Source organism: Grus americana, assembly GCF_028858705.1.
Source record: "Grus americana isolate bGruAme1 chromosome 32 unlocalized genomic scaffold, bGruAme1.mat SUPER_32_unloc_3, whole genome shotgun sequence".
Lineage (NCBI taxonomy): Eukaryota > Metazoa > Chordata > Aves > Gruiformes > Gruidae > Grus > Grus americana.
The window spans coordinates 41,127-53,620 of NW_026561314.1; the positions used below are offsets into that span (position 1 = coordinate 41,127).

The 12,494-nt window shown below is 53.9% G+C and overlaps 1 protein-coding gene and 1 pseudogene across 1 annotated transcript; one reads left to right on the forward strand and one right to left on the reverse strand.

Annotated features, from left to right (window-relative positions):
* The first annotated feature begins 442 nt into the window (after positions 1–442).
* LOC129200117 (zinc finger protein 271-like) lies at positions 443–7,450 on the forward strand (annotated as a pseudogene).
* A 2,543-nt stretch (positions 7,451–9,993) lies between these two features.
* LOC129200116 (zinc finger protein OZF-like) lies at positions 9,994–12,416 on the reverse strand. The gene is made up of 2 exons (XM_054811378.1): positions 12,273–12,416; positions 9,994–12,050 (listed from the first exon to the last, which is right to left on the reverse strand). Exon 2 carries the CDS (start codon positions 12,040–12,042, stop codon positions 10,762–10,764), a length of 1,281 nt encoding a protein of 426 aa, XP_054667353.1. The 5' UTR covers positions 12,043–12,050; positions 12,273–12,416; the 3' UTR covers positions 9,994–10,761.
* Positions 12,417–12,494: the final 78 nt, after the last annotated feature.

Sequence of the window (12,494 nt, forward strand, 5' to 3'; positions counted from 1 at the left end):
TCCCCCACTCCCCACGAGCTCCCAGCTCTTATCGGGCTGCAGGGACACTGCTGGGCTCCTCCTGGATGGCCCAACATCACAACGAAGCTCCAAGTTTTGCACCATCACCCCCAACAAACAGCCTTCTTTTGCCTTTCTTTTTCTCCTTTTTCCTTTCCGAGGACTGAGGGGCTCCTGCCTTTCACTCCAGAACAGACCAATGTCCTGAAACACCAAAGAACCCCAAGAGATGGACCCAGTGCAACTGGCTCAGGTGGACAATTCCCCGGGGTCTGGTTGGGGTTTTGCTCCTTGCTTCAGTGACAGTGGTCATGCACAAGACAATCAGCCCTTTTTGGGAAAGGAAACGCATATTTCTGGGTGCCAAACCTGTCCTGGTGTTGTTCCCCAGCACAGGCTGCCGGGAGAGGTGCAGCTGCAGGAAAAGCCACCTTCAGCAGCTCCCATCCAGGTGGGAATGGGGAGGCTGTTGGTTTCCCTTTGCTGTTTTGTTCTTGGCTCCTCCTTGGAGGTTCATTTTCATATCCATGAATCTCAGTGTCCTCCTGGGATGTCCTTGTTTTTCTACTCCAATGTCTCACACTCTCCTCAGTTGCTTGGGATGGGCTTGAGCATCTCTGCTTCTTCATCCCAGGACCTCAGGGGTTTTTATTCTTCTTCTTCTTGAACTTTTGGGGCTGTGGCTCTGGCCCCAGGTACTGAACATCTCTTGCTGCTGCTGCAGGAGCCTGTGACGTTTGAGGAGGTGGCTGTGTATTTCACCAAGGAGCAATGGGCCCTGCTGAACCCGGTGCAGAGGACGCTCTCTGCGGACATCATGCTGGAGACCTACGAGGCTGTGATGTCTCTGGGTAAGGAGTCCTGTCCCTTCCAGTGCTGGAGCTCCTGAAGGTTTGACCTGTGGCCTTTGTGTTGCAGATGCTCTCAATTTTCAGACACCTTGAGCTCTGCAGTGCTCAGGAATGAGACAGACCATCTCCTTGATGCTCCTGGGAGACAGAAGGAAGAGGAACATTGAGGGAAAGCCCTTTTTTTTTTTTTTTCTTCTCTTCTGTGTAATTTTCCAGTGAATGGAAACATCCCTGCAGGGATATTTTTCCTTTTCCTGGACTAGCTCCATATCAATGATTGGTTTTGGGACAACGTTTGATGTTTGCCCTCTGTGGGGCTTGAGTGGAGGATGCACGTTCACCCAGGCACCTGGTGTTCTGGATGACCGTACCATCATTCTTCCCACTCTGTGTCCCTCAAGAAGTTTGAATTTCTTTAACTTTGCAAATACTCTGCAATTCTCAAGTCCCTCATGCTGTTATCTCCTGATTTCACCCTCTGGAACAGGTTTTCTTACAGCCAAGCCAGACTTGCTCACCCAGATGCCAGAGCGAGGAGAGCGCTGGGGCCCTGATCTTCAAGAAATGGAGAAAAAAGAAGCCCTGAGCTGCAGGCACGCAGGTGAGGATGGGGTGCCTGTGCTCATGATTACCTACACCAGCACATGCTACTATATCCTATCAAAACCACACCAGGATTTTAGCCAAAGCATGGGGGATCCTACTAGGAGATACAGCTCCACTGACCCTGGCTGGAAATCAGAATAAATTTTTTTTTTTTCTGTGGATTTCTCCTTCTTCCGTCCCTGGGGAAGCACAGAAGTAGAGCTGCTGCACCCTCAGCCAATTTTGCTGCCTGGTTAATTAGCTTTTTCTACCCCTTCCCCTTGATGGTTTTTTTTTTTTTTTTTTTTTACTTGGCCTGAGAAATAACCCATCTGGCTTCTCTCTGTGTCACAACAGGGGTAAGACACAAAATAAGCAGCAGGACGGTTTGCAGAGGAGGTGATGCCAATCTCGGAGAAATCCCGACCCAGGAGGACCCTGCAGAAAGGCAGCGTGCCTTCATCGAGTCTGGACACGAGGGCAGTCGGAGCAGGGACTTAATTACACCCCAGAGAGGCGATGCAGGAGAAAAACCTTTCAAGTGCCTCGAGTGCAGGAGAAGCTTCACGCGGAGCTCGGACCTCATCGTCCACCAGCGAACGCACACGGAGGAAAAGCCCTATCGGTGCCCCAAGTGCGGGAGATGCTTCAACAGGAGCTCGAGCCTCGTGACGCACCAGAGGATGCACACCGGTGAGAAAATGTACGAGTGCCCCGAGTGTGGGAAAAGCTTCACCCGGAGCTCGACGTTGACCACCCACCAGAGAACCCACACGGGAGAAAAACCCTACCAGTGCTGCGAGTGCGGGAAGCGCTTCAGCAAAAGGTCGAACCTCATTAAACACCAGCGGCAACACACCGGAGAGAGACCGTATCCATGTCCCGACTGCGGGAAAAGCTTCATACAAAGCTCAGATCTCATCGTCCATCAACGAACCCATACGGGAGAAAAGCCCTACCAGTGCTCGGAGTGTGGGAAACGCTTCAGCGTGCGATCCAAGCTGATTCAGCACTTGCGCGTGCACACGGGGGAGAAGCCATACACGTGCGGCGAGTGTGGGAAGAGCTTTGGGCAGAGCTCGCACCTTTCTGTGCACCAGAAAACTCACAGAGGAGAGAAATCGGTGCTCCAGGTGTGGAAAGTCATTCAGTGTGAGATCCTGCCTTGTTAAAGATCAGAAGCCGCGCGTATATAGAACATCTGAGAGCACGCACTTTCTTTGAAGAACATTTTGTAGGTGTGTTTGCATCTATGAAAGCTTGGAAAATCATTCAGTGAAAAAGAAACTCCATTAAAAATGAGCTGGTCTGCATGCAAGCAGGACTATTGAATAAGAGCGTAGGTCAAGGAGGAAAAGAAGTTAATTGCTGCGCGTAGGGTCGGTGGGTTCACAAAGAGCGGTGGGCTTTGTACGACCTGTGCGGGTGTCATATTTAAATAGGTCAGTTTGTCCCTAGGAAAAGTAGCTGTCTGGTGGTCCTCATCATGTTCCTCATGATGTTCAGCTGGTTGGTTGTGTCTGAACCCCTCCAAGTGATGCCGGTAGGGAGCTGGGTCTTGGGTGAAGGAACCAAATACTGGGAAACAAAACAAGAAACCACAACCCACGTGCGACTCGGGGGCTGCAGAGGTGGAACAAGCCATATGTTTCCTGTTGTTTTGCTGCAGAAAGCCTCGGGCAGGCAGCACCCTCGCTGTGATCTGAGATCCTGTGTGATGCAGGAGCAAATGACGTGGGCAGGCTCATGCCCGAACCCCTTAGGGTTGACCAGCCCTCCTTACATCAGAAACAGCTTGGAAAGACTTTTCTGGAGCCATCCAAACCAGGACAACAAATGATGGGGACCTCCCTAGCAGATGTAGCCCCAGTCTGGGGAGGCAGCCGTCCCAGTGTGTCCAGATGCTTGGAGCTGCGCTGTGAGGGTTAGAGGAGGAGGCACTTGCTATGGGCTGGGCGGGAGGATGGACATGCTGTCCAAGGGCAAGAACAAAGTCTGTTGGAAATGTTTGGGTTTTCACCATGTGGCTGTCTGTTATTTTCCTCTATGTTGCCCCAAAAAATAATTCCCAGAAAGCACAAAAGAAGGTTGTTTCTGCCGATAAAGATCCCTGCCTTCCTACGGGTGTCTGTTGTCTCTTGCATCCCTGAACATCTCATGATGTTTAACTCTACTGTGCAGCGAGGTGGAAGGATTTTCACAGCACTGGTGAGATCACATCTGGACGCTGGGTCCAGTTTGGGGCTCTGCAGTGCAGCGAGCCCCGTGGATGCTCAGAGCAGGGCTACAGCCCTCCAAGCAGGATTACAGACACCACGAAGTCCCACCCAGCCTAAATTATTCCCTGATTATGTTCATAGTGACTTCAGGATGATTTCTAATGCTTTTAATCCCATGGGGTCCCCACCTCTCATGGTGGTGGTATGTGTGGTGCTGGCGTGCATCCAGCAGCTATCCACGTGAAGATGAGCTAAGGCTTTGCATAGGTGACCTCGGTGAGTCCAAGTTATATGGGACCGAACCACCCCATCATGTCAAGCCACCATAGCGTGGACGCCAGAAGCTGAGTGAGCTTCAGCAGTTAATTTCTGTCCTCGCCTGAGGAGCGCGTGGGAAGAAACAGCAAAGGGCACAAATTCTGCCACCCCCAGCACCCCCCTCCCATGAGCCCGGCCGCTGCTCAGCCACCAAATCCCTTCCAGAGAATATTAATGAGAAGGGAAAATAAAAAAAAAAAAATAAAAAGGAAAAAAAGCCCCGAATCCCATCCGGGGCTGTTGGTGGCCTCCGGAGCCTCCTTCCCCAGCTGCACCCCCCAGCTTCGGCTACCCCCACCCCACGCCACGGGATTTTCCTCCGCGGATCCACCGCGGCCGGGGATGCGCTGGGAGCGGGCGGCCGGGCCGGGACCGGTGCGCAGGAAGGGGCGGGAGCAGCGCGGAGCGACCGCGGCTGCTGCGGGCAGAGCCGGGCAGGACGAGGCGGGGGGGGTGGGGGGGTGGGGGGACCGCTACAGGTAGGAGACCGGCAGCACCGGGGGGAGCACGGGGGGATGCGGAGGGGCAGCCTGGGGAGCACCGGGAACGGTCGGGGAGGCAGTACCGGGACCGCGGAGAAGTGACCGGGGGCAGAACGGGGCGGGGGGGGCCGCATCGGGACCGTGGAAGGGCGAACGGGAGCAACACCGGGGGCAGCACCGGAGACGGCCGGGAGTAGGAATGGGGGTAGTACGGGGGGGATGCGGAGGGGCGGCCGGGGCGGTACCGGGAGCAGCCGCGGGGGGCGGGGGGAACACCGGAGGCAGCCGGGAGTAGTACCGGGGGGCAGCAGGGGGGATGCGGAGGGACGACCCGGGGCGACGGGGACGGCCCCGGGATCAGCAGCGGGGACAGCACGGGGAGATGCGGAGGGGCGACCCGGGGAGCACCGGGGACGGCCGAGGGGCAGCACCGGAGGACGGTGGGGGCATCGCGGGGGTCTCTGCCTGCCGTGCCTGGGTGCAAGGCCAAGGCTTGCTGGGTGCTTGCTGCCAGTGCAGCCCCCGTGGGTGATACTGTGGGGAGGGGGGCAGGGGGGGGGATCTCTGCTGATTCCAGCCCTTGGAGCAGGGGTGCCCTTTCCCAAAGCCACCTTGGATGGAGCGAGCTGAAGAGCTGCCGGACCCCGATCCCCAGGGGGGGAAAGAAGGGGAGACCCTGGGAGACCCCCTTGCAGGTGAGGAGCTCATTCCCTATGCCCCCCAGCTTTCACCCTCCCTCAAGGGATCGGGGTTGAGGTGGCAGAGCTCTGCTCTTGCCCTGCCTGTGCTTTTATTCACCATCCCCCACCGTGACGTGGTTTCCCTTCAAGAAATAAGACATTGCTCTTGTTTTCAACCCGCAGCAGGACGTGCCGCCAGAAGAACGAAGGAAGAACCAAACCTGAAGCGAGAAAGTGCTGAGCGAGGGGGAGGGCACGGGGTCGCGGCAGCGAAACGGGAAGGAAATGTTTTGGAGAGCCCTCGGCGGGAGGCAGCTCTTGAGAGTGAGACAGGGCCAGAAGGGGATAAACTCGTCCCTCATGGAAGAAACCAAAAGGTCCTCAAAGAATCCAAAGCCCAGTACAGAACTGCAACCAGGGAGAAAAAGTACACGTGCAACGAGTGTGGAAGAAGTTTTGGACAGAGCTCCAACCTTATCGTGCATCAGCGGATCCACACCGGAGAGAAACCTTATAAATGCCATGAATGTGGGAAGTGCTTCAGGCAGAGCTCAAACCTCATCGTCCACCAGAAGACTCACACGGGAGAAAAGCTCTACGAGTGCCCCAAGTGCCAGAAGTGCTTCCCAGACAGGTCGCTGCTCATCCGGCACAAGAGGGTCCATGTAGGAGAAAAACCTTTTAAATGCCAACAGTGTGGGAAAAGCTTCATTCACCAATCAAGACTTCTTGTCCATGAGAAGGTGCACGTAGGAGAACAACTCTACCAGTGTCCCAAGTGCGGGAAATGCTTCAGGGACAAATCAAAGTTCCTCCAGCATCAGCGGCGGCACGTGGGAGAACGTCGCTACAAGTGCTACGAGTGCGGGGAGGAGTTCGGGCAGAGCTCGGACCTCAACCTCCATCAGAGGATCCACGTGGAGGAGAAGCTCTACCAGTGCTCCACGTGTGAGAAATGCTTCAAGGACAGGTCCACCCTCATCAGGCACGAGACGGTGCACACAGGAGAGAAACCCTATAAATGCCACGAGTGCGGGAAGAGGTTCACCCGCAGCTCGGACATCATCGTCCATCAGCGGACACACACGGGGGAGAAACCCTTTGAGTGCTCCGAGTGCGGGAAGAGCTTCAGCCACCGGTCAAACCTTTTCCGACACCAGAGGATGCACACGGGGGAGAAGCCGTATAAGTGTGAAGAGTGCGGGAAGCGATTCGGGCAAAGCTCGGAGCTTATCGTCCACCAGCGGACCCACACCGGGGAGAAGCCCTACCACTGCTCCGAGTGCGAGAAGTTCTTCAGGGGGAGGTCAACCCTCTTCAGGCACGAGAGGCTGCACACGGGGATCAAGCCCTACGAATGCAGCGAGTGCGGGAAAAGCTTCGGGCAGAGCGGGGACCTCATCGCACATCAGCGTTTCCATACGGGTGAGAAGCCCTACCAGTGCTCCCAGTGCAGAAAGTTCTTCAGCAACAGATCCAGCCTCGTGCGGCATCAGCGGTTGCACGCGGGCGAGAAGCCCTACAAGTGTCACGAGTGCGAGAAGAGCTTCGGGCAGAGCTCGGACCTCATCGCTCACCAGCGAACCCACACCGGGGAGAAGCCCTACCCCTGCCCAGTATGTGGGAAGAGCTTCAGCAGGAGGTCCAACCTCATCGTGCATCAGAGGGTGCACAGAGGGCTTTGCAAGTGCCAGAAATGCGGGAGAAGCTTCCAGCCCAACTCACGTTTTGGCGTGGCGGTGGGGAAGGACTCTCTCCAGTGCCCCCAGTGTGCAGAGGGTTTCAAGGAGGGGTCAAACCCCATCGAACACCAGAGATAACGCTGGGGAGAAACGGCTTTGTAAGTGCTCGGAGCAGAGAAGGAGTTTTGGGAAGGGTTGAGACGTTGTATATGAAAGAGGAAAAAAAAAATTCAGCGCTTCTCCTAGGTAAAATTCTTCATTTTTAAAAACTGCAAAAGTGGAAAAAAAAACCCCCCACACAAATGATCTAAAGTAGGCTGATCAGTAAATAATACACTTTTTTTTTTTTCCTAATTATTTCCTCTTAGTATTGAGTTTACTCAAAGGGCTTGATGTGTTGGTCCGTGATCCACTCACTCCCATCACTCCCCAGTCAAACTGTCTGCTGTTTCAGGCTGTCCGTCATCCCATCATCATCTTTAAAGCTCTTCCTTAAATCCTTTGATGTTTTCCAGGCTGGGTACCCATCAGCACCCCAAAGATACTGTAGAACTCTGTCTTCCTCTAGACATCCCTCCCTCTCCCATGTATGTATACACCCTCAATAAAAAAAGGCCCTCTGTTTCTAAGGAATATCATGTTTTCCTTGGTATTTTTCTGCTAGCTAAATAGCTATATATTGAATTTTTATTTGCTCCTGTGTGGCAGGGAGAAGTTACTGCTGTTAAAAAGGAAAGAGAGGAAAATTGCAAAGAGCTTCATAAAGACGTTGGTGACCAGGGGATGGGAGCTGACTGTTGATAATCTAAGCGAAAACAGTGAGATCTTGGTGAAACCATGATTGCAGTGTCCGGGAACCAGCCCAGGGCCGGTCCTTGGCCCTTCCAGCTCTGCATCCTGGAGGAAAGCAAATTTGGGGGAAATTACACTTTCCCAACAGGCTTTTGGAGAGTTGGGTTTGGGGTTTTTTCTGAGGGAACGGGGTGGGGTTTTCTTGTTCCTGAGCTGGGGTTGAGCTTGGAAGCTACTCAGATTTGGTTAGTGGAGCCAAAACAAGCTTTGGTGCAGGAAACTCCAACTAAAGCCTGACCACAACTGGTGAAACTGGTCTCTTTGGCCAGACAGTTTCTGCCTCGGTTTCCAGAAGCGCCAGAACAATGTAACATACCCCAGACGACCACTGCGCTGTTTTACAGAGCATCACGGGATCTTAACCCACAGGAGGAGAATTATTTCTGCTGGATGCGTGGGTCATCTGGACAATGCATGCGACCCCCATTTCCCCGAGGACCCTGGTGAGATAAAGATGGGGCAATCGCCGGCGGGTGGTGACGAGAGCAGAGGCTCAGCTCAGAGCTGACCCAAGGATGAGGAAAGAAGGCAAAGGAGGTACCTGGGGACCACATTTCTGTTATGGAAAGGACTGTCAGAAGAGCGATGCACGCGAGCCACGCAGCGAATGCCAAGTCCATTCCGTGTGCTCACAAAAACACACATTATTTCATAAATAGGTTTATGTTTCACTCTAAAGCATAGATACAAGTATTTTCTCCCCCCCATCCTTGCTGATTCCAATGTGGAACACACAGATCCCACACTTTCCATACGGCAGTGGCTGTTTCTTCTGTGCTTTTCCTTATGGATCCAGGAAGCTCTTGAGCTTTTTCTCCATCCTGTTTCTTTTTTTCCCCAGGGGCACTCTCTGGGTTGAATTATTCCAGGATTTCCTGCCGCTTAGTTGTCCCAAATGCTATTTCTTCGGTGGGTACAGTGACGTGGAGAGTTACAACACGGCAGCATCTCATGCGTGAGAAGGATTTAGCGTGTATTTAATTTTTTTCTCTCCTTTCAGACATCTCCAAGGACAGAAACAACCCCCTCCCACCACCACCCCCAATAATCTAGGGGGTGGCTCACCACCCACATGATGAGTTGTGGGTGTTTTTTTTTCCCATTGGCATACTTTTCCCTTGGTGAAGCGTGGGAGCTCCATCACCCCTGCAACCCCCCCACAACTCCCCAGAGTATTTTCAGTGATCCGCCCTGCGTTTGCCTTCTCTCTAGGTTCCAAAACCCCCATAAGAAGCCAGAGACACCCCCCCAAAAAAAAAAAAAAAAAAAAAAACCAAACAAACAACTGGGAAAGAGTTTAATTTTTTTTTTTGCAAGGGGAACTTTTCCCAACTCTGTGCTGGGCTGGTGCTGAGCATCCCAGGGCCGGTGCCAGATCCAGAACCCTCCGCCCCTGCACCCCCCCGCTACCCGCGGCCACCCCGGATGCCTGGGTGACCCCCACCTGCAGACACCTGGGTCCCCATCCCAGCTCATTGTACCCCCCACTGCTCTCAGTGTGGACCCCCGGGGTTGTTGGGGAGTGGTTTTTAGAGGGATTGGTGACCCCCTTCCCACCCAGGACCACCCTTTACCTGCTGCCACATGGCTTGGGACCGTGTGTGGCCTTAGCGGGACCCTGGCATCCCTCCTTGGTGACCCCCCCCCCTCTGCCATCACGGATCATCTGCAGGGGGATCTGCCCCATCCTCTCACTGTGACCCACTGCCAGGTGGGGACATCACCAGGACATCAGACACACACACCCCCAAATCCTCCAACCCCACTGTGGGGTTACCAGCCTGGTTCTGCCGGAGGAGCGCCAGGCTCCATCTCAAGCCCAGATGTTCCCCCACCCCATGGGCTGCCCTCCTGGCTTGTCCTCCACCACGTGGTCCTTTGATTCCAGCAGGATTGGTGGTGCTGGAGATGCTGGATGCCCACCATGGTCCAGGGGAACCATCCCGCACTGTGGGTATGGAGATGTAGGCGACAGTCCCCTAATTTTGGGCACAGGCATGAAAGTTTTGGACCGGCTATGCCACAGAGCAGCTTCAGTTGCACACTGCAGCCATAGCACCAGTACTGAGGAAGTACTGGGACCAGTTTAACCCCAGCGCAATGAGAAGAGAAGCAGGCACACGGGCATGGAGGGTGCCTGAGATGTGGAGCTGCCAGCATCTTCATCCCCAGACTGCCGTGTCCTCCCAGTAAAACCCAACAGCCCCAGCATGGACCTCCCACTGGTGTTTCTCATGGTGGCACATTTATCCCACCCAAGACCCCAGCACAGACGACTGTCCTCCTGCAAGCAACAATGATGACCCAGAGCACACCAGCAAAGGAAAGAAATGGGTTATTTATTGAACATTGGATATAAATCGCCTCCGACGGTTTCCTTTTGGGACACTGATCCTTTCATGTTGTTTTTCTTTCACTGAAATCTCCTGTTTTTCCCTTGGATTGGGTGGAGCTGACACTCTCTCCACTCCCCAGCATCCACAGTGGAGATCTTTTGATTTTCTCCACCATTAAAAACATCTACACCTTCTGGAGAGAAAATGCTAATTCCGCTAACATTCCCCTAGTAATATAAAACTTCCTTAGATCTTTTTATCATCTGCACAAATATCTAATATGAAAATAAAAATCTCCCTAGGAACAACCAACCCATTTTTTAAGTCGAGGTTTAATGCATCGAGGCTGGACCTGTGATGGACACTTGGACAGGAGCTCAGCTAACCTTAAAAAAATATAACAGCAAGATGTTGGAAAAAAGAGGGGATAGGGTAATAGAAGGGGTCTTACCAGGGAGCAAACAGTTTGGACGAAGCTGCTGGAGGAGCAAAGTGAAGACTATTAAACGATCTACGCGACAATGTGAGGAATTAGGAGCAATTAGCCTTTCTCCATCACTGATGAACCCACGCTGTAGAGTTTAACTCTTTTCTTCCCCTGAGTAATCTCTGATATACAAAAAAAGAGGTTAAATCTCACATGGGAGGATGTCCCACACTGCTCTTGTTTCTTCTGGTCTTGCGTGATCTTGGTGCCAAGTCAAGCCAAGCTGTTTCTCCTCTTCCAGGCACTTGGGAGGTTTTTTCTCCTCTGCTTCATCTCTGCTGGTCAAGGAGGTCTGATGCCTCCTCAAGGGGCTTTGCACACTCAGAGCACGGGGACGAGCCATCTCCCACGCCCACGTTGCTGGGAGCATCGGTGCTGGAGTCTTCCTCTGAGCTCTTCCCACATTTTGAGCGTTCTCCAGTTCTCCGTCCTCTGTGTCCCCGCTGATGGACGATGAGGCTGGATTTTCTGGTGAACCTCTTCCCACACTCGGCGCAGGGGTAGGGCTTCTCCCCGGTATGGGTTCGCTGGTGAGCGATGAGGTCCGAGCTCTGCCCGAAGCTCTTCCCGCACTCGTGGCACTTGTAGGGCTTCTCCCCAGAATGCCATTTCTGGTGTTTAACCAGGCTGGATTTATTGCAGAAGAACTTCCCACACTTGGAGCAGTGGTAGGGCTTCTCCCCTGTGTGAAAGCGTTGGTGGGTGATAAGGTCCCCGCTCTGGCCGAAGCTCTTCCCACACTCGGAGCACTCATAGGGTTTCTCCCCCGTGTGCAACCGCTCATGCCTGAAGAGTCCGTACCTCCCCCGGAAGGATTTTTCACACTGGGAGCACTGGTAGGGCTTCTCCTCGGTGTGCGTTCGCTGATGGATGGTGAGCTCCGACCTCCGGGCAAAGGTTTTCCCACACTCGTGGCAGGTGAAGGGCTTCTCCCCCGTGTGTACGATCTGATGGGTGAAGAGATTGGACCGTTGGCTGAACCTCTTCCCGCACTCGGAGCATTCGAAGGGTTTCTCCCCCGTGTGAATCCGCTGATGGACAATGATGTCCGAGCTGCGGGTGAACCTCTTCCCGCACTCCAGACACTTGTAGGGCTTCTCTCCCGTGTGCACTCTCTCGTGCCTGATGAGGGTGGATCTGTCTTTGAAGAACTTCTCGCATGTCGAGCACTGGTAGGGTTTTTCCGCCATGTGGCTTTTCTGATGGGAACTGAGGTCCGAGCTCTTCCCAAACTCTTTTCCGCACTCTTGGCATTTAAAAGTCTTTCCTCCTCTGTGCAACCTCTGATGGCAAATGAGGTCTGACCTGTCCTGGAAGCATTTCTTGCAGTGGGAACATTCGTAAAGACTTTCTTCTGCAAAGAGATGCCGATCCCCCTCGCCCCAGGTGAATTCATCCTTCTGCTCCATCCCCGGGCATCCCTCCATCCCCCGGTTGCTCTCACAAGCTCTCCCATGGTTATTCCCTTCGGATTTTACCACCATTTCACCCACTTCAGCTCCATCAGGACATTCCTGCTCCATGCAGCATCCTTCATCCTCCCTCCGCATCCCGTCTCCTGCAGGGTTAAATGGAGGTTGAGTTATGTTTTGCCCCAGGATGGGATGGTACGCGATACATCAGAGACTGTTTCCAGGGACCGGTGAGGAGTCATGGGATGGAGGATGACTGCGGAGGGATGATTTCCAAAGGACCACCCCACCGGTACGATCCTCGCCCGTTGGTGGGGTGAAACGAAGGCAATGCCTGGTGGCGCCTCTCCCACACCCCAATTTCTCACCTGTTCGGATGCACCCGGGACGCCATCTCCTCTCTCGCTGTGGGACCAGGTGCCACTGTCTCTGCCTCTTCTTCCATCCAGAGGGTGATCTGGGGCTGGAAAGCCCTGTTTCAGGGGTGGGGAGGCAGACACGCTGCAGGCAGCGCTCCCTCCCCCAGGAATGCTATGGCCAAATCGCGGGTGGGACGCCCACTCTCCCCCAGGATTGGGGAATTATTTTCC